Here is a 20,260-nt window from a genome sequence, read left to right as displayed (position 1 = left end):
AGAAATAATTAAATGTATAGATGCAATGTATTGTCCTTTCACTTTCCCCATGATCCAAACAAGAAATCAAAGACAAACCCCCAACCACTCTGAGGCAGCTTGTATAAAACAAACATTGTATGCGTTGTGCAGATGCCTGATAAAAATATTACCCAAAAAAGATGATTAACACAAATTAATTAATATGGAGTCAACATTAAAGTAGGTGCATAAATAAAGAACAGGACAGGTTACAAAATTCAAACCAACATTATTTTTTTCTTATATTTAAATCAACTATGTTTCCTGATATATTTTTATTTTTTTGGGCGTGATCATAGGGATTAAAAAAATAAAATAAAAAAGATAACGATTCACCAGTTGTACCTCAAAGATGGTAAAAGATCTAATCAAACAAATTTACCTTCTTCTAAATCATAAATTAACAGATGAGTTTTAACAGAATTAGTTGACTTGATTGGAAGGAAGATTATATATTTAGGAGCAATGTGTCGGTGGTTAATTTGGTTTGAAAATTGAGATGGCAGATTAGTAACACCAGTTTGGTTTGGTATATAACCAGAGGCTTTGTGAATGGAATTTTCAGATGCATCTCTGGAACCAAGTAGAAGCAGTGGGGTGCACATCTTTGAATAAAGAAAGAATCAATCACAACATATACAGGAAGCCTGCCATGTTTATTTTTTGATCACAAAGAAAAAAACAAAATGAAAAAGAATCTTGTATCTGTAGATGAAAAAGAATCGATTGCTATTTTCTTTTCTTTTATAAGAATCATGAAGATGAAAATGAAAGAGCAGATTGAAACGCGAGCTTTAAAGGGCCATAAGTAATGGTTGTAAAATGGATTGTACTGAGTATACGAACTAGGCCGAATAATAGTTTTGGTCCTCGTAATGTGGACGAAATTCTACTTTGGTCTCTTTAGTTTCAATTTTTGCGATTTTAACTTCGTAGAACAATGATTTAATCGCAACACCGGTCTTTTTATTATGGTAACTAAGCAACTGTTGATACCTCTTTTTTTTTTCAGAGGTAACATATGTCAATCTACCTCCTCCAATGTTGTAACTAAAGCACAGACAAATGGAAGAAAAAGCGGTAGTGTACCAATTGTTTGTTTCTATAAATGACTTGTAACAAATGCTTCATTGATTCTTATATACAATTAATAAATCACCTGTGCACTTCAACAAAACTTGTGCGCATGCCTATTACGAAAAGATCATAAGATTATATGGATTAACTACAAGATGGATGTTGTATACTGGTATTAGATATGTGGACACTCTGATCTGATCCATTTCTTACAAAAGGGTTTCCGGTAGCATCTAAATCGATAATGACAGTCTCACCAGGCTTGTAACCTCCGGCAAGAAGCGCTTCGCTCAATGGATCTTCAATTATTGATGTAATTGCCCTCCTAAGAGGACGGGCACCATAAAACCGGTCATAGCCTTGCTCACATATGAGGTCCTTCACTGATTGAGAGACCTCCAATCCCATTCCCAGAGACATTAGCCTTTGCTTCACCTCTTGTAGCATCAAATTTACAATCTCGAGCATCTACAATAAACAAATTATGTAAACCAATCGTGTAACTCAAACATCAAGCCATATTAATTCAACACTCATCTATAGTTTACATTGATTCTTTCAAATCAACGGAAGATGACAAACCTGAGCCTTTTGAAGGGGATGGAATACAACTACTTCATCTATCCTGTTCAGCAACTCTGGACGAAAATATGTCTTGAGTTCTTCCATTACTGTTGCTTTTATTCCAGCATAAGAAGTTACCTCATCATCTGCAAGCAAGAAGCCAATGGAACTCTGTCTACCCTTTGCAATGATAGTAGATCCCACATTGGACGTCATCACTACCAATGCATTTTTAAATGATACTCTCCGACCCTATCAAACCCAAATTTTAAACCAAATGAGACAATGATCAAAGACAGTAGTAAGGAAGAAAGTAAACACAAAACTTACTTGAAGAATCTCCCTCCCGCTCTCCCGACCCAAAAAAAAATTATGGAGCAACCAAGTAATAATTTTCCTTGCATTCAGCTAAGAATCTAACTAACTAAATGACAAAGGCCACAAACCTGAGCATCAGTGAGGTGGCCATCTTCAAACATTTGGAGAAGGATGTTGAAGATATCTGGATGGGCTTTCTCTATTTCATCAAGCACAACCACTGTAAAAGGCCGCCTTCTAATAGCTTCAGTCAGAGTGCCTCCCTCTCCATAGCCAACATAACCTGGGGGTGACCCTATTAATTTGCTGACAGAATGCCGCTCCATATATTCACTCATGTCAAACCGTAGCATGGCTTCTTCCTGTAACAATAACATCAAGGATCACACAAAAATTGATTTAGATTGAATGTATGCCTACATCTCATCTCACTCTTGACTCCATCAAGGTTCCATTGCATTTTTAGTCTAACCAATTATCCAATGTAGAAAGAATACCTTCTAAATAAAGACTGAAGACTTACCGATCCAAAATAGCATGCAGCCAAAGCTTTTGTTAATTCAGTTTTGCCAACCCCAGTAGGACCACAAAAGAGCAGTGCTGCGATGGGTCTGTTAGGATCCTTCAGTCCAACGCGGGATCTCTTAACAGCTCGAGAAATGGCATCAACAGCCTCTTCTTGACCAACAATCCGCTCCCTAAGCTTCTCATCAAGACCCACCAGAAGCATTCTGTCATCAGCAGTGAGCTGCTGAAGAGGGATTCCTGACCACAGTGAGGCAACTGCTGCTATATCATCTGATCTCACCACTGTAGGTCTGAAAAATATATTGGCAAGAAATCCAGTTAAATATCATTCTGAGACCTAGCAGAAAGGCTGACTGCCCTCCATACATACTTTCAGGGCCAAAAACCGTACTCATTGTCTGCTGTGGAAGATGAAAAGGAGTCTAGAATAGGTTCTTTGGTATCATCCACACTAGGGGCAGTGCCATTTTTCAGTTCACTCGCTAGGACCTGCTTATATTAAATTCATAACACTAACATTATTAGAGGATCATTTAACGAGGTAAGTATATGATAGAACTCAGGAGTGATGTCATTACCACTTCATGCATAGCCTGAACAGTTCGAATTTCTTGCCAATAATCATCCGGTGACTTTGAAAGTATACCAATTTGCTGTTCTCTTTTCCTCTTAAAAGCTTCCATTCGAGCTCTACTTCCCGCCTCATCAATGAGATCAATAGCTTTATCAGGTAGATATCTATCAGCTATATATCTTGCTGCCAGATACACAGCGGCATCAATGGCTTCTGGTTCGTATCTGCAATTGTGATGGGCCTCGTATTTCTCACGCAGACCTAATAGAATCCTAACCGCATCATCCTAAAAAATTTCATATAATATCCAGTTATGAATTATACAATGACTAACCACTTTACTTATGATAAGATGAAAATATATATTGAAAAAGACCTGGCTTGGTTCATTAATCCACACAGGTTGTAATCTTCGAACAAATGCTTTATCCTTTTCAAGATGCATCCTGTATTCATCTATAGTGGTGGCTGCAATACACTGCAAACAGTGGAATGTTAATGCAACTTATACTATGCTTAAAGAACTTAGAAAACAAGCAGATATCTTAAACACAGAAGAAGGAGATGTTTCTCTAGCATCCTCTTTGACTTACCCTCAATTCATTGTATGAGGCCCTTTCGTCATAGGATCTCTGGGTTAAACACTAAGCATAACCCCATAGGGTCAAACACTAAGCATAACCCCATAGATTAAGTACTAAGCAATATGCCATAGGCCAAGCATACAACAGTATGCCTTTTATTTAGAAGGACAAGTCTATGACCAGTCATGTCGATTACTAATGGGTGCCATTTAAGTGTTAGGTGTGCCTTCACTAACTAGATTTACTATTAACTACTAGAGGCACACTTGCAATGAAAATTACAGATGGCATGTCAGTATAGGAGGACTTTAATGGTCACTAAGATAACATATCAAGTAAGATTATATGAACCGGGAAATAAACAGATAACCTGTAATTGACCCCTCCCAAGTGACGGTTTTATTAGATTAGCAATGCCAAGACCAGACCCCTTATTTCCTCGTCCAACTGTTCCAGACTCAATAAGGGTATGTACTTCATCAATAAAAAGAATAATGTTTCCTGCAATGTAAGCACATCATGAATGAGCACAAGGGAACTGACTCTTTTCCTGTATGAAAACACAAAAAAAGTGTATTCACCTGATTTTTGTATGTCACTTAACAATGTGGTAACACGCGCCTCCAATTCTCCCCTCTCCTTTGAACCAGCCATTAATAGAGCTATATCCAAGGACATCAAACGTTTTGTCTGTGGAACAATAAAGCTAATCAAATATCTAATATACAGCTTTATTAAATTCAATAATATGTAACTGCATTTGGATGAGCGTGTAGAGCTAGAAGAACTATACAAATATGATCATATGTGAGAACACACCAGGAGAAAAGCAGGGACATCTGCCTGTGCAATACTAATCGCCAGTCCTTCAACAATGGCCGTCTTTCCGACCCCACTTTCACCAAGAAGAATGGGGTTATTTTTGGATCTGCGACAAAGTATCTGAATAATTCTCTGCACTTCAGTATCTCGGCCAATAACAGGATCGATGAGTCCCTCACTAGCACGGGCAGTAAGATCCACACAGAATTGGTCCAAAACACTTTCCTCTGGAAGGACAGTGGAATTACAGGGCATCCCCTCTGATTTTGTAATTTTTTTTGAAAGAAAAAAAACTAAACAGAGATGAGCAAACTTACTTCTTACCTTTTGTATTCTCTGAGGATATCTTAGCAGACGATTTTTTGGAAAAAGTTTTTTGAAATCCACCAGATGGTTCTCTACCATCTCTGGCAAGCTCTACTTGAAGTCTGGAGGTTGCCTCAGCTAACAACTGGTTTACATCTACCCCCAGTCTGAAATCACATTCATTTAGTAGGCTTCAGAATTGAAAATTGGCATGTATAAATTTGAACCTTAAACCCCCATATCTAAAATCATGTAAATGCAGCTCATGCACATGGCAGTGTACTCTCTCTCTCTCTCGGGTTATACAATTTCACTAGCAAGATAGAAGATTTTGGTCATATAGCATGCAAATTTATTGAAGTATGAAAACAGTTTAATGTAGTTACAGCCCTACACATAGGCAAATAATATGAAAAATCCACAAGGAAAAAAGTTTTTGTCAGAATCTGAAATCAGATGATCCTCATTGCCTTTCTAGAACAGCAGGGTATTAGATAAAGAAGAAAAACAACATACTTATCAACCCAAAAACCAAATACAGTTCATAAATGGAAATTAAAGCTGAAAGTGGTTGAGCAACAAAAGTAGAAAAAAGAAAATGGAAGTGAGAAATGGGTCACAACTCACAAGAAAATACCTTTTAAGGACCTGACCAGCACTTCCATCATCAGCAGTGAATAAGCCAATGGCAATGTGCTCTGGTGCAATGAAATTATGAGCTCTGGCTCTTGAATACTCAAGCGCAGCCTCAAGCACCCGCTTCGTGCTAATTGAAAAGGGGACATCAGTAGCAGAAGCAGCTCGACCAGGACTAGCATTAGGAACAAGGTCAGCAGAAGCAGTTTGACTTTGACCATGGTGATGCCAAATGCTCTGAACAGCTTGGCGAGCCTGGTCAATGGTGATGCCAGACCCAAGAAAGCCATTGGAAGTAGGATGAAGATGACGGTGCTGTTCCTCCTCGGCGATCAAACCCAGAAGAAGATGTTGGGTGAAGACCATGTGTCTGCCAAGGGCTCTGGCTTCTCTTTGGGAAAAGATGACGGCTTTGATTGCTCGCTCTGTGAATCGTTCAAAGACCTCAGAGACGATTCGAAGCTTGCTTCTTCTCCTGGCGGTTGAGCCGCTGGGAAAGGGACGAGCTTTAAATTGAGAGAAGAAAGAAGAGGAGAAAGGGGTTGATGGGTTCATGAGGCGAATTGGGTAGATAGAGAAGACTTGGCTGCTGCTGCTTCTGCTGCGATCATGGTGGTGATGAAATTGAGCACAGCAGCAACTGCTAATACAAGTGTTAACAGATTGTAATGGAAAGTAAGGAAATGATGTCTGTTGAGATGGAGCCCTCCATTGAAGTGATGGTATCAGCACAGAGGATGAAGACGATGAAACTTGCATTCTTCTGAACTCTGAATTTTCTCGGGGCAGAGAGAGAGAGGGGGCTTTGAGGTGGGAAGGTTTGGCTTCGCTTTGCTTTCAAAAATAGTATAAAGAATAATGGAGAATTTTCGTCTAAATATCTTATATTGATCAATCTGTTATTAAGAGCTCAAGGCCGAAGAAAAGTGTTTGATGCTGTTGTTAACCACGTCCGACGACATCCCTTCATTTGCAAGCAAAGACTTGTTTTTTGCTTCTAGTTAATGCATTTCTCCTGTCCACCCACATCAATGCCACTTAAACCAAAGTAGTCAAAAATCCCCTTAGTATACTAATATAGGAAGAAAAAAAAAACTCGAGTCAGAATGTAATTTTTGAAGAGGATTGAAGTACTGCTTAAAAGGTATTGACCCAAAAAAAAAAAAGAGTACTTTTTAAAAGGGGTTTTAGCATTGAATTTTGACTAAGTTCTACTTCTCTAATTTGATAGTTAAGTTGTGATTATTTATGCTAAAAACTCAATAATCGTCATTGATCATTTGATTTAGTGGTAAGAATAGTGGAGTGTTTGAATCAAGTGTAAAATTGGAGTTTTCATAAGTTTATTTCCAGCATATGGTGCAAATTCTTTGTACATTTTAGCCTCGCATGAACCCATACAATAAGAGTTGTTTCTCATGTGTTTTGCTTTTGATCGACATCTAGTCTACCAAACTTGAATACGTGACAAAATTGTGACCAGATCTAGCTCATACAAAAGTCGCACATGATTGCCTGCCAAAACAAAAGAAGTAACTTGTGATTGGAAGAGCAAAGTCAGATTAACTTGGTTTTAAGTTTGAAGCTTCCTGTAAATTTAACAAATACGTCAAGGAAGATGGGTAAGGACAATAGTGACAAGCAGCCCCCAAACTTAAGAATATTTTACCACACAAAATAGAAAAAAGCAATTCGTTTTTTGCTTCTGCTTCCATGTTGGGTTTTCTTCTTAGGAACAAAAAAGAACAAAATAAATAGGTTCGAAAATTTAACTTGGGACTGCAAGCAATGGAAGAAGAAAGAAAGACGGAAGGTATTGAATAGAGTGGGGCGGCACGTCAACGCCAAGAACCAGCCAAGTCAATCTAGCGGCAGCCCTTTATTGTTCCTTTCCTCTTTGTACACGTCACAAAAGTTATTTGTCCCATTAAGAAAAATAATCTTTCTTTTATTCTTTTCAACATATTGGGACGAGTGACTTGGCAGATGCCTATTGGGGTGCTGGGCTGGGTTGGTTTTTTGTTATTTTCTCAAAAGCTGGGTTGGGTTTAATTGGGCATGCGATGGGTTAAATCTGTGTAAGCTTGCAACATTTTTACCTTTCCTTCCAGCATTTATACATGTTCTCCTAAATACCGCGTTTCAGCCCTAAAAGTTTGGCATGCAACATTTAATTAGCTTTCCATCCTGGTCCAGCATTTAAAAGTGTGTATACATAATACATATACACTTCTGTTAAATATCAATTTGAGCTCTAATAGAGTGATTATAGAATACTACGTATTCAAATGCAGGCCTACTGCTTTTATTCGGGGCCATAGATCATACACAAGTATTCGTATCGTAATGTAGAAGGCAAAGGAGATTTTAAAAAAATGGAAAACTGTACCATTATTTGTAGAAGCAGCACCATTTTCAGTTGACTTTCCAGGACCTGCTTACACAAAGAACATGAAACTAGAGTTACAATCAGGCTAGCAGCTCATTAATCAAAGGTAATATACTAGAGGATCGATGTAACTACCACTTTGGGTTTGCCCATTCTTTTATTTTTGCCTATAATGATCTGGTGACTTTGAAAGTTGATGTATATTTTCCTCCAGAAGACTCAACACATAACCTACTTCCTGCCTCGTCAATGAGATCAACGGTTTAAGCAGGAAGATGTGATGGTGAACATCTTGCTGAGAGATGCACAGAAAGATTTCTATCGTGCATAAATAAGCAGCTATGGTCCTTAACTCTTTCTGCTCCGAGTAATCAAGCATTTTTGTTCCAGACAGGGATTCAACAGCTCTGGGATGAGTCTACTTGGCTCCAAAGTTTCTCAGCATAAGCCTTCTCCTCTTCCTTCTCTTCTGCAACGTAATCAGTCGCCTCAACTACTTCATCTTCGTCTGGCTCTGGATTCTCTTCCATAATTTCCTCGGTTGTAGCTGCTTCTATAAGTCTTTCTCTCTCTTGCTCAGTAAGTTCAGCTAATGCCTCCCTCATAGCCTTCCTTGTTGCTGGCCTGTCTCCTGGCCCATATTTTGGAGCAGGCACAACATATGGCAAAACAATATCATCCAAGTTTGTGCTTTTTTTTTGGGCACTACCATCTGTCTCTGTTTGGGGAAAGGTGAAAATTATCCCAAGTTCATAGTTGCAAATATGAAGCATTTGACCCAAAGAAGAGTTGGCATTCCCCAGTCCATTCATGTTTAAACCAAATGGACTATTAATTGGTCGTCCCCAGGCAGCTGCACTGAAATTGTGTGAACCGCAATAAACCCAGCCAAACGAAGATGCATCTGTCCTTGAGTGGAAGCGTCTCCGTGCCACCTGCATATATTAAAAATGTAACGCAGATAAGAAGCTACAGTCGCGAAAATATATCATATATGCAATAACTTAGGACAAAGGAACAGTTTTCATTTGATGCCGATAAACTAGAGGTGGAAAACATGAAGAAACTGTAATCATTTAAAAAGATGGAGATTTTCATACCTTGATGTGCATTGGATGTCCTACTCTATCATAGGGATAAGGAATTGCATCATGAAGTATGTCTAAAGTCCTGAGCCTTTGCCATGTTTTCTACGTAAATCAAAATATTTGTATGGTCAACAAATAATAAGATCTAGACTAGAGATTACAAGAGGCTGAAAACGATCACCATACCTCGGAGAAGCAAAGAATGCGTTTTGAAGGAAAGATTCCATTACATGCATTCTTCACTCTATCAATGGTTGGAAAAAGTATTCTAATGGACGGACTTTTTGATTCTTGACTAGCACTCCAACAGCCCCACTGTTAAGAGATCCAATGAATAAACATGGCATAATTTTTTTCAAGAATTTCTATAAAAGGCAAGAGTGTCTAATAACCTCTGGATCAGACTCTTCAGACTCGAATTCCGAGGATCTTTTTCCTGCAGCTGCTGAAAATGCAGCTACAAATTTTGCATTGATTGACCCAATAGAAGATGCGCCTTAAATTTTATAAAAAAAAAGGCATCCAACAAAAAAAAAATCAGAACATGTCTTTGGAGTTCCCTTTTTCATTAATGAATATACATCTTCCAATTTCTTACAAACAAATTAGGATTGTGCAAGATACACTCACCATAAACAAAATCAGAGTCAAGTGATTCAGGCCATTTATATTGACCTAAAATCTGATAAAAATAAAATATTTCATCAGATACTGAAATAACATCATAAACTAGAAAGCCACTGAACAGCATCATTTGCATGTAACTACGTAATTACATTGACTGTATATGCAAAACAGATCTAGTGAGGAAGTATATGATAATCAATGATCGAATACACTGTTCAGAAATTTGATGATTACCTCCTGTAGTCGCCAGAGGCCTGTACACCTTTGAATTGCAGCAATCAGAGAGCTCAATGCAATAACATGCTGAGATTGCATGATCTTTGATATATCCTCAAACTTAGGTCCCTGCAAAAAGCAGCATCGTGTCTGATATATGCCCACTTCAGAATCCAAAACATCATGCTACTATATAGAGTGAGCTCCAATCTATGACTCCACAAAGTATATGCAATAAATGCTGAATACCTGCGACACATGCAGTATCAGTTGTACTTTCTTGTTGTTTCCTCCTAAAGCTGCAGCAAGGGCTTCTTTAGGACAGACATACCCAGAGAAGCTGAATAATCCAATATCCCAAAGTGGAGAGACCCATTTTGCAACATTTCTAGGCAAGAAGCCAAGTTGAACACAATCTACTACAAGGAAAACGCAGTTATTAAACTTGGGTAGCTGATAGCATGAAATATCACAACTTAAAACCACATTCACACATTTCGGCAATGCTTATTAAACTGTCCTGCATGCAAGAAGAGCAAAACAACCCCCATTCACACAGTTTAATGATTATATTAGGCAACCACCCAATACCAAAAGTATAGAGTAATTTTAAAAAAAAATCTTATCAAAGTGAGGGTGTTTTTGGACCAAGCAATGTGAAATTTACCTCCCTCATAGAAATTATTGGAGTCAGGAACAAGAATGTTCACTGCATTTGCATCTGCAGGTACATTTCTGTTTCTTGTTAAAACAATTGATAAAGCTTTGGCTTTTTCACATGATTTCCTGAGGAATGAAGCCAGCTTCTTAAGCTTTGCACCATTTGAGTCTTTTGCATTGTGAAAGAGGTAGCTTAGACCAACCACAGATGCTTCAACTGATCCAAGGAATTTCGCACCAAATGACCCTGGTGCACCATGATCAGCCTGACATGAAAAATTAGCTACAAAATCAAAATCCTAGTTTGATTAAGCAGCCACTAAAAAAAATCATATTAAGTCTTCCCTGTTGAAACTTATTAAATGCATCTGCTAAAAGTGAGTTAAATTCTATCTAGAAAGCTTTCTTGTATCCTTGAAAAGTTGACATTTACTGAATTCCCTACCCACAAGAGAAAAATAATAATAATAATAATAATAATAATGGAAGGGAGAGGTTCCAAGAAAAACATTGAAACATATTACTATCAATTTAGGCAATGGCTGAACTCAAGTTTCTGGGTAAGTCTGTAATTATAGATAAGGAAATGTAAAGGTGGCGTTGACATTTGCAAATCAGCTTCCCATTCAAACAAAAAGATGTTGGACCACACACAAATGAAAACACTTACACGTCCGAAGTGCCTGGATTCCAATATATAGGGAGTCTTATAAGAATGAACTCCGGGAACAGAAGCAATCAAGTGTCCTGTTGCCCCTCCAAAATCATATTTTGCTAACTCGGCAATCCACTGGGCCTGACTAGGTACATCAGTTAATAGAGATGCCATAAAACCAGCCAGTTGAGAAGCAAAATCAGTTTTTGTGTCTTGATTTGTTTCCCCATTGTGAAATTGAGTAAAAAGGGATGAAAAATCAGGTGCACTTCTATGAGGGAAATCTTGCCACCAGATGGTATTGGTCACTTCATTCCACTGCAAAGTTATAACGAGCAATTAGTAATCTGTGCATAAGATTACATGCTGGAAAAAATAACAAAATGTTAAATTAGTAAAAGGGAAAAGGAGTTTGTATGTATCCATCATCAAAAGGCTTTCTACTGATAAAGATAAAATCACAGCAAACATGAATTGCAAGTTGCAACTACATCACTCCCAAAGTTCTGCTTAAATAAATAAGCAGTGACATTTTGCAAATAGGAAATGTAATCACATCAATAGAACGAGAATAACAGGAATTCCAACTAAACAAGCACCTGTGTTGCCACTAAATTTGCAGAGGTAATGATGACACGAATACTATCATCCCTTTTAAGAACCAATAATTTTGGATGATGGCAAGCAATGCCATGTCTTTCGCGGTCTTTACCGAAAGCTATGGCCTCGGGAAACGGGGGATGCCTATTTCAATGAAAATCATTAAATAAAAGTAATGCTTGTGTGCGCCAATACAAGTGCCCATTAAAGAATGAGATATACGAAAAAAAATTACTCACACTATAATTAAATTAGGAAATTTTGGATAAGGTGAAGATGTTCTTTTATCAGGGCTTGAACTCCAACATCTCTCAGTATTATGACAAGCAACTGTTACTGGCAGATGGCTAGGAATCTCACAGGATGACAAAAACCTATTGATACATCACCCTTAGACAATTAGACTGGTGAAACACACGAGTTAAATATAATAAGATAAGATCAAAAACTCTAAATGGTAGGAAAAACTACAAGGATGGTGCATAAACAAATGATAGATGGACATGCTGCCAACAAGAAAGTATGGAAAAGTTTCTGGTTACCCTACCACAAAATGTCACTCGTGAATGTTGCAATAAATAATTGTGAAATACTTTGGACAGGATAAAGAAGCTCCGGCAAGGATATAACGGAATGATGACTTGAAGAGTTCTGGCCCATAAACGCAAGGCGATTCAGGTAAAATCTCTTGCCAGGCGGTGAACCAACATTGCTACTCCAATTTTTGTTCTTGACAACACCATCAAACCTGTGAGGGTAATCCCTACTCATAAAATTGAAAGATGAAGCCTCCGGACTCCGATCAGCAACATCGATCTCAGAAGAATCGCATGGAACTGGGACTTCATTGTCTTGCGGATGTAAAGGGTCACCATGAACACGGAGATGAGCTAAATCGTTTGGCCCTGAAACCAGTACTCTTTTACAGTGATGCATGACTGAAGTTGACTGCATTTTACTTTCCATATTGCAATCTTTGTCTGACTTGTGACATAAAAATGATTTTTTCCCCTTAACAGGGAGTCTATCAACATCAAAACCCGGAGATCCAATCACATTACTTGTTATGGATCCATTGCTAAAAGAATATGTGCCACATTTTCGAATGTAAGATATAGGATCATCGCTAAGCAAAATGCGCCTGCACTCCCTCGAGAGAAAATTTGCTCTTGCAATGGGGGAAAACGAAGAACCGTCTACCCGGGAAGCAAAAACCCTTTTACATCCCGATGCACATACGGAGACAGATCCTTGGGAGTCACTAAAATCTTGAACAAGTTGATCCTCAAAAACAATCTCATCAACAACAAACCCAATCCGAATCGGATTACAGCAAGAATTTTCAGTTGAACAAGCAAGTGAGACCTGATCTCCATCTGACAACTCCACCGCCACGTCTTCCCTAACCCTAATCCCATTCACAAAAACCCCATTCAAAGAAGCCTTAACTACACTACAACACTCTTCCGGTCTAAATTGAGGACCCGAAATCAATGCGCCGTCAACAATATACAGTTTTCGATTGAGAGAATCAAATATAATCTGACAATGCTGCTTACCAACGCGGCGATCGGCGAAGACGAAGTGGCATCCGTTGGTGCTGCGGCCGATCGTGTAAGGGCGATCCGGATGGAGGCGAATGGAATTGACCGGAGATCCGGTGGACGGAGACGTAAGAGGAACATCCAGATGCTTAACTTCGACCAAAATCGTCGAGCCTAAAGCGCTTCTCGGCCTTTTGCGGTGAAAGAGACGATTTTCTGAAATTGCAACTCCGTCTCCCTTGTTATTATTGGTATGGCCATGACTGTGCTCTGATAAATCTGTCATGACAAGAATATCAATCGAAAGAAATCTGCAATGGATAAATTTGCGGGTACTGGATGAGAAAAGGGCAGGGGGGAATGAAGAGGGTGAAGAGGAAGCCCTCTGTATTCTGGCCGTTAGATTTTCATTTCCCTCCAAAATTTCTTTCTTATTTTAGCGCGGGTTAAATGTTGTAACTTTCGCCTGGATCTGTATATTTTTTGAAACTGGAGGCCAGGCCTGCTTCTAAGAGATCCCACCCAAGTCCATTATTTATTGGACAAGCTCACATCCGGCCCAGCATCCAACCAATTGTTCCAACTTTTTTTCCAACCTATGTCCGTGTCATGCATGATGTGCACGCTACATCATTACGTTTTTTTTTTTTTTGTTTTGTTTTTTTTAAAGTGGTGATTTCCTCACTCCAATTTTATCCACTTACACTCCATTTTATAACTAAAAAATGAGTGTGTAAGTGAATAAAATTGGAGTCGGGAAATCATTACCCTTTTTTAAATACAAGTTATAGTCTAAACTACAAAAGGGAGATGGGTTTCTCACGCACACATAACCAATGTGTCATGGGGGTTCAAACCTAAAACTACTAATCTACAAATTAAGGTCTTTTTTCACTAGGCTAGACTCCGTTGACAACCCATTACCTTAAAAGAATAGAAATTTAGCGTTTATTGGCCCTCTCAAATAATTTTCACACATGTATCGAAGTACAATCTTTACATTATATTTTTGTCATAGATAAGTGTACAATAACTTTTTTTGAGTGATAGTATCAGTTCAATTCCTATAGTATGACAGTACCTAATATAAAAATCGCACATAAGTAAAATGAAAAATAATTAGGAAAACATGTGACTCGTTCCTTTGAAAGTATGAATTCCTATTTCCTGCCAATCAGAGTTTAATATGTGTGTTTTTTGTGTACTTTTGATGAATTATATTTTGTGCATGTGTCAAACCATGACATATATCATCACTCCTAAAACAAAGTGCTTGACATATACGTATACCTACATATTTCCCTTAAAAAATTTACTTTGCTTTCAAAACCAAAAAATTTACTTTGCTTTCAAAACCTCACTTCTAAGTTCTAACAAATTCATCCTCCATGTTCAATCAAATGTTAGTATACAATAATGTGTTTATCTTTCTCATTACATTATTCATATATATAACGAAATACACAAATACATCTCTATTGAGGGACCCTTTATTTGAGAGACACCATTTAGGGTCCTCTACGAAATTTTTTTTAACAATCCAAACCATATATTTTTAAGTCTACATTCATAAATCATCTTTACAAAAAATTATACAAATCGGAAACTGTTTCAACATGCAATTGTGTCATACAAAATTAATGAACACAGTGCTTCAAGAAAATAGTAAAATTTCAATATTTCAATTGAGTAGTCAAATAGTATCTGATTCAAGTTTTGTTTTTTTTTGTTTTTTGTTTTTTTGTAGATATGATCTTTAAATGAATATCTACAAAATAAATGGTTTGAATTAGTGAAATACAATACAAAATGGGCTCTATAAGAATGTCCCTCAAATAAACTTATTTAAGGAATCTCATTCCTCAATGAAAAAGATATATATATATATATACACACACTCACGCATGGTGCTTCCAAATTATAATAATATTAAGAAGAAGCAATGTATTATAATGCAGTTTTATTGATGATATAATAGAGAAAGCAATATACACAGTTTGCTTTCCATACCCAAAACAAGAAGAAGAAAAAGAAAGCATCACACAAAGCAAACGAAACAGAGCCAATCCAAAGTCTTCTCAAAGGGCCCCGGACAAACACTAATCACATACATTTCCAAGACAACGACCCTTGTGAGATGATGGCCGTCGTGCACACCAAACAAGCACACTATTTTACAGTAAAAAGCCGCGGGCCAGGGGAGGGCAAAGACTTTGCGTCACATCCTCTACATATATATATATATAATCCCAGCCCGCCCTTATTCTTTATAAAATCTGTCTTAAGCTATTACTTCATTATCATCAAATCTTCCTATAATTCATACATAATTGCAAGGACCATGCATATAAAGGAATATTCTCTTGTCTTATGTTCGTCATGTTACGTTATCAAACTGTCAATCAATGGATATGACCTAGATTAACAGTCGAATCACATAACATGTCGAATTATCTGACAAGAGATTATATTCCTACATATGCACTCCTCTTATATCCATCTAGCGACGGAAGCTCCTGGCCTCGCGCACAGGCTCGTCCACCTCATCTTCACGGAGCTTCACTGCCGTGTAGGTACCTGCCCCGGCAAGGGCTCCAAGGGTGGGGGCCACCAGGTATACCCACAATTTGGTGTAGTTTCCGGCGGCCACAGCCGGGCCTAGGGTGCGGACAGGGTTCATTGAACCACCACTCGATGGCCTGCCAGGACAAAATAAAACAAAAACAAAAATTTAATATTATTGTTATCGCTATTATTAGTATGGAATCTTTTATCTGTCAAACTTTCAGTGTAGGGCTAAGCAGCTAAATGATAAAATGATAACAGAAACAAACATCACACCACACCCAACTTTTCCCTTCAAAATAATGTGACGTTTCGCCAGAATGCATGAAAATTATTTGTAATTATAACGATGAGTCATGACCCTTCTGATTGCCCATGAACTGCCAACTTGCCGACCCCTAAACCCCAAAAACAAAACAAACATATGACAAGCTTTTGTTGTTTGTTTGTAAAGATCAGATGTGGCTTCCATAATGGGTCCCTTTTTCAAGTACATGTTGATAAGAATCTAATATTAATTCATATTCGTCGAGCATTTTTCACTTTTTTCAGTAGTGGCCCATGTAATTAGGGAATATAAATAAGCATTCTCAGAAAGAGAGAGAGAGAGAGAGAGAGGTGGCAAATAATTTAAGTACTAACCCTGCAATAAGAATATTCAGCATGACAGTAGCTCCAACTGCTAAACCAGCCAACTCTCCCAACTGCATGTCACCAAAAATTCACCCCCACATGAGAAAAGATAGATTAATGCTAAGAATATGTTATGTGAATAATCAAATTGCATTCAATGTATATATACGTACAGCGCGGGTATCAGTGGCAACAGCAGTGACAACAAACAGGAGATTGAAAGTGATGATGAACTCAAGTGCAAAGGCCTGGCCAGTGCTCACAGTAGGCACCGTGGTGCCACCCGACATGTACGGATGGAAAGCTCCTTTGAGAGCAAATGAGGCACAAATGGAGCCTGAAACCTGAGCAGCAATGTAGGCAGGGACTTGAACCCACGGGAAGTGACGCAAGGCGGCAAAAGCAATGGTGAGAGATGGGTTTAGATGCGCACCGGAGATATGGCCTGTGGACAAGATCACAATCATCACCCCAAGTCCAGCACATGCCGCATTGCCGATCAGCGTCTCTGCGCCGCTGTACTTTTGGTTCACAATTGGTCCGGCACTTGCTGCAAACATGAGGATGAAGGTTCCGACAAACTCAGCTCCTAGCTGAATATAATACGTATCGTAGATCCGATCAGAGAGAGTATTTTCCCACATCGGAAAAGTAAAGCCTTGCATAATAATATAACACGTTATGAGCTTCTCCCGTACCCCATTGTCAATTGGGTTAGGGTTTAGTGCAAAAACATGTAATATTCTTGGTGCATAAACAAGCAGCTTTTGACCAATAAACATGTACTAGGGTTAGCTTCTTTTGATTTCTTAGGTCTCATATCCACCATCCATCCATCCATCCATCAGTAAAAAAGTGCTTCGCACAATGAGTGGTCCTAGCTTCTTAACAAAACAGAAAAAATAAAAATAAAAAGCAATGTTTGAATGTTCCTCATCACAAGCATATTCTCCGAAAAGAAAATTAATTTTCCATTGTCGTCGTGATGGTCGAGTTACGACATGTAGTCTTTTTTGTTCTTGAATTCGCTAATATAACAAATAATGCCGGTGGAACAAACCCTACCAGATTTGGTTACAAGTAGAAATATTCGCTTAAATTCATTTAAAAAATATATACAAAACGTTTTCGCAGAACCGTCCTGCATATATTTTAATTGTGCGGTTGGAATAAGGCAGGAGACTGATAAAATTGGGCTGTCATGTTTTAGTGATAATACTATCAATACAAACCCTCACACATACGACGTTACATGCATGCGTGTATATATATCCATATTTTTATTCAAATTGTGGGTTTGTTAAGAATTGACCAAGTCGCTTCTGAGAAAATTTTTAATTTAGGGTTAGGTGAAAATATTTAATTTTTAATACATGTTCTTATATTGATTTATTTTATTTGTGTTGAGAGAGTTGAACAAAGAATTATCTTTCTACCAAAATAATAATATCTTTTATCTTTTTTGTACTTTTGCAACTCCACGTTTCCATCCAACAGTAAAAAATACGTCATTCCACAAGCACAACTAGCTTACACAAAAAATCAAGAAATGTTTTTTTTTTGTCTTGAATGGAAAATTTGCTTAAATTATAAACACCAATTTTGTCGCATCAATTGTTATTAAAATCTAAAGTAAATTAACAACGAACCGAAAGTTGACAGAAGTTGGAGGATTTTACATCCCCTTTCATCTGGGGTGTTTAATTATCTGAAAAGAGTTTCGTGTGGTTTAGTTTAAATGCAGGTGCAGCCATCATGAACACAAAAAACCAGGTACAAACAGAATTTTTCATAAACAAACAGGTTTGTTAAAGATTAAAAAAACCCAGGCACAATCCATAACTTCAATATTTTTTGTTTATCCGTTGCACAAACATCTAGGATTATGTCTATCTCTTATCTAAAAAGTTATATTCCTGTTACATAAAAGTTTCTCTATATATAAGTAACAATAACAATTCAATCATTAAATTTTATCAATAGTCGAACCTATAACTCATAAAAAAAGTTCATACTTCCGATGCTTTATATGTAGAGAAGGTCGTGAAAGAAAGAAATAAAGTAGGGGAAAGAAAATGAAGTGAGAGCAAAGACTTGGTTGGCAAAAAAAATGTCAACCCAACACCGAAATCATATCCACCTAATGATAAAAAAAATTTCCATCTACCAAACACAGTTTTATATAAGAAAAGGAATAGAGAACTCTATAGACCGCAATTATTTTTCACTCGACATGTTATGTTATTAAACTGTTAATCTGTTAATCTGTTAATCTGAATTATGAGGTGGAGTAAGAATCTCCATACCCACAAGTTTATGTTCTCTGACAACACAATGAACTGACGAAGCAAGAGCTGAAACTAACAGAATCTCCTTTATGGGTTGTCCTAGTCATTCCAAGCTAAGCAAAAGCATAAAAGCTCAAAAGCCTAAAAGCCTAAAAAGCTTAATGACCATTTAGCTATGTTGCTAAGCACATAATGACTAACAAAAACATATTATATTGTCATTAACAAATAAAAAAACCACATCTCCTAAACTCAAACCAACAATCGATCATATGATCAAAAATGTCAAATGTTGCCTGTAGCTAGTGGTTGCATACCTTGCGGGTGAGAGAGACAGTGGGAGTGGGGAAGTCGGTGAAGCACGTGTGAGATTGACCCCAAGTGGGAGCGTTCACAGGCAAGCACTTGCACCGCGGCATTGACTTGCGATCATAAGACATAGAGTCCACCCTCAGCCCTGAAAACAGCGGCGCTGGCGTCCCAGGCGTCGCCGGGGCCGACGCCGACGGCGTCACTGGCTCCGACTCCGGCATCCCTAGCTTCTTCTTCTTTTTTTTTGGTTTTTTCTCAATATGATAGAAAAACAAGATTTTTTTTTTTTTTTTTTTTTTTGGGTTTTTGAGGAATTGGGTTATGAGAATTAGAGATTGGAGTTACATAATTTGATGATTTTTATAAAATTGTTGCTACACGAGCTTTTTGATACTGGCCAGGGCGGGTGACACCAAGAACTACAGCTAGTACATATTGAAAATAAATTTAGCTAAAGATTTTTTTGGTTTTTGGGTTGGGGAATTTGAATATTGGAAGGCTGAAAGTTACATACTTTGGAGGTTTTTTTATAAATGTGTTGCTAAGGGATAGAAGAAACGAGCAGAGCCAGAGTGCCTACTATAAAGAGAACTCTAAAGATTCATACTAGCAATCAAATTGAAAATTTTTTTTGGTTTTTTTGAAAAATGGGTTTTGTGGGATTGGATTGAAAAGACTAGATTACATAATGGAAATGATTTTTTTGATGTGTTGTTAAGGAAGATTGGGGGAAATGGAAGGATCCAGGTTCAAAAACAGAGTCTTTTCAAAATGCAGAGGATTTGAAAACAAGAGGCTGAAACTGAAGATTGAAACTGAAACTGAAACTGAAACTGAAACTTAGGCCAGAGATGAAGAAGAAGAAGAGGAAGGAGACAAAGAAACAGAGGGATTACAATAATGGAGGTGAGCTGAAGATAGAGATATATGACGTGGGGATTGAAATATAACTCAGAAGCAGTCACCAAGTCAGTGTTGGGATTAAATGCAGAGGTGTTTATATATAGAGAAAACCGAGGCAGTCCAAACTCCAACCTCACTCAAATTTATTTTTAATTAGGAAAAAGTCAATGCCTCCATTGGGCCATGGCATCCGTTTTTTTAACAGCTTCGTATACTTTTTTGTACAATGCTAATGTCACTGCCAGTACCTCCCGTAAACCTCGCTAAGACCACAGCCAACCCCACTCACTGGCACTGCCTTGATGGATTAGCTTTTACTTTAGTGATATTTTTTTTTTTCGAGTTCTTAA

The 20,260-nt window shown here is 37.8% G+C and overlaps 3 protein-coding genes across 7 annotated transcripts; all 3 read right to left on the bottom strand.

The window, feature by feature from the left end:
• Positions 1-1,105: 1,105 nt before the first annotated feature.
• LOC117628765 (chaperone protein ClpD, chloroplastic) lies at positions 1,106-6,478 on the bottom strand. Its single transcript, XM_034361287.1, has 12 exons — positions 5,432-6,478; positions 4,813-4,961; positions 4,486-4,715; positions 4,248-4,356; positions 4,037-4,167; positions 3,459-3,560; positions 3,087-3,368; positions 2,900-2,997; positions 2,504-2,798; positions 2,109-2,342; positions 1,681-1,914; positions 1,106-1,566 (listed from the first exon to the last, which is right to left on the bottom strand). Exons 1-12 carry the CDS (start codon positions 6,187-6,189, stop codon positions 1,243-1,245), a joined length of 2,946 nt encoding a protein of 981 aa, XP_034217178.1. The 5' UTR covers positions 6,190-6,478; the 3' UTR covers positions 1,106-1,242.
• Positions 6,479-7,604: 1,126 nt separating this feature from the next.
• LOC117628763 lies at positions 7,605-13,591 on the bottom strand. 4 transcript variants are annotated; one of them, XR_004586012.1, is made up of 13 exons: positions 12,213-13,591; positions 11,905-12,039; positions 11,665-11,809; positions 11,081-11,383; positions 10,418-10,676; positions 10,000-10,169; positions 9,769-9,879; positions 9,538-9,589; positions 9,300-9,403; positions 9,094-9,222; positions 8,920-9,009; positions 7,955-8,754; positions 7,605-7,864 (listed from the first exon to the last, which is right to left on the bottom strand). XR_004586012.1 is itself a non-coding variant. In XM_034361286.1 (12 exons), the coding sequence occupies exons 1-12, from the start codon at positions 13,493-13,495 to the stop codon at positions 8,218-8,220; spliced, it is 3,318 nt and encodes a 1,105-aa protein (XP_034217177.1). In that variant the 5' UTR covers positions 13,496-13,591; the 3' UTR covers positions 7,605-8,217. The 4 variants fall into 4 exon arrangements, 1 of the variants encoding a protein (XP_034217177.1); XR_004586013.1 differs by having other exon boundaries at positions 10,000-10,166; XM_034361286.1 differs by having other exon boundaries at positions 7,605-8,754.
• Positions 13,592-15,154: 1,563 nt separating this feature from the next.
• Positions 15,155-19,293, bottom strand: LOC117628766 (probable aquaporin NIP5-1). Of its 2 annotated transcripts, none has more exons than XM_034361288.1 (4): positions 19,013-19,293; positions 16,581-17,000; positions 16,417-16,478; positions 15,155-15,908 (listed from the first exon to the last, which is right to left on the bottom strand). In XM_034361288.1, the coding sequence occupies exons 1-4, from the start codon at positions 19,226-19,228 to the stop codon at positions 15,710-15,712; spliced, it is 897 nt and encodes a 298-aa protein (XP_034217179.1). In that variant the 5' UTR covers positions 19,229-19,293; the 3' UTR covers positions 15,155-15,709. The 2 variants fall into 2 exon arrangements, with proteins under 2 accessions (XP_034217179.1, XP_034217181.1); XM_034361290.1 differs by having other exon boundaries at positions 16,581-17,065; positions 19,013-19,109.
• Between the last annotated feature and the right edge of the window lie 967 nt (positions 19,294-20,260).

This window comes from Prunus dulcis, chromosome 5 (genome assembly GCF_902201215.1).
Source record: "Prunus dulcis chromosome 5, ALMONDv2, whole genome shotgun sequence".
Classification (NCBI taxonomy): domain Eukaryota; kingdom Viridiplantae; phylum Streptophyta; class Magnoliopsida; order Rosales; family Rosaceae; genus Prunus; species Prunus dulcis.
This window is presented reverse-complemented; position numbering and strand designations above follow the sequence as displayed.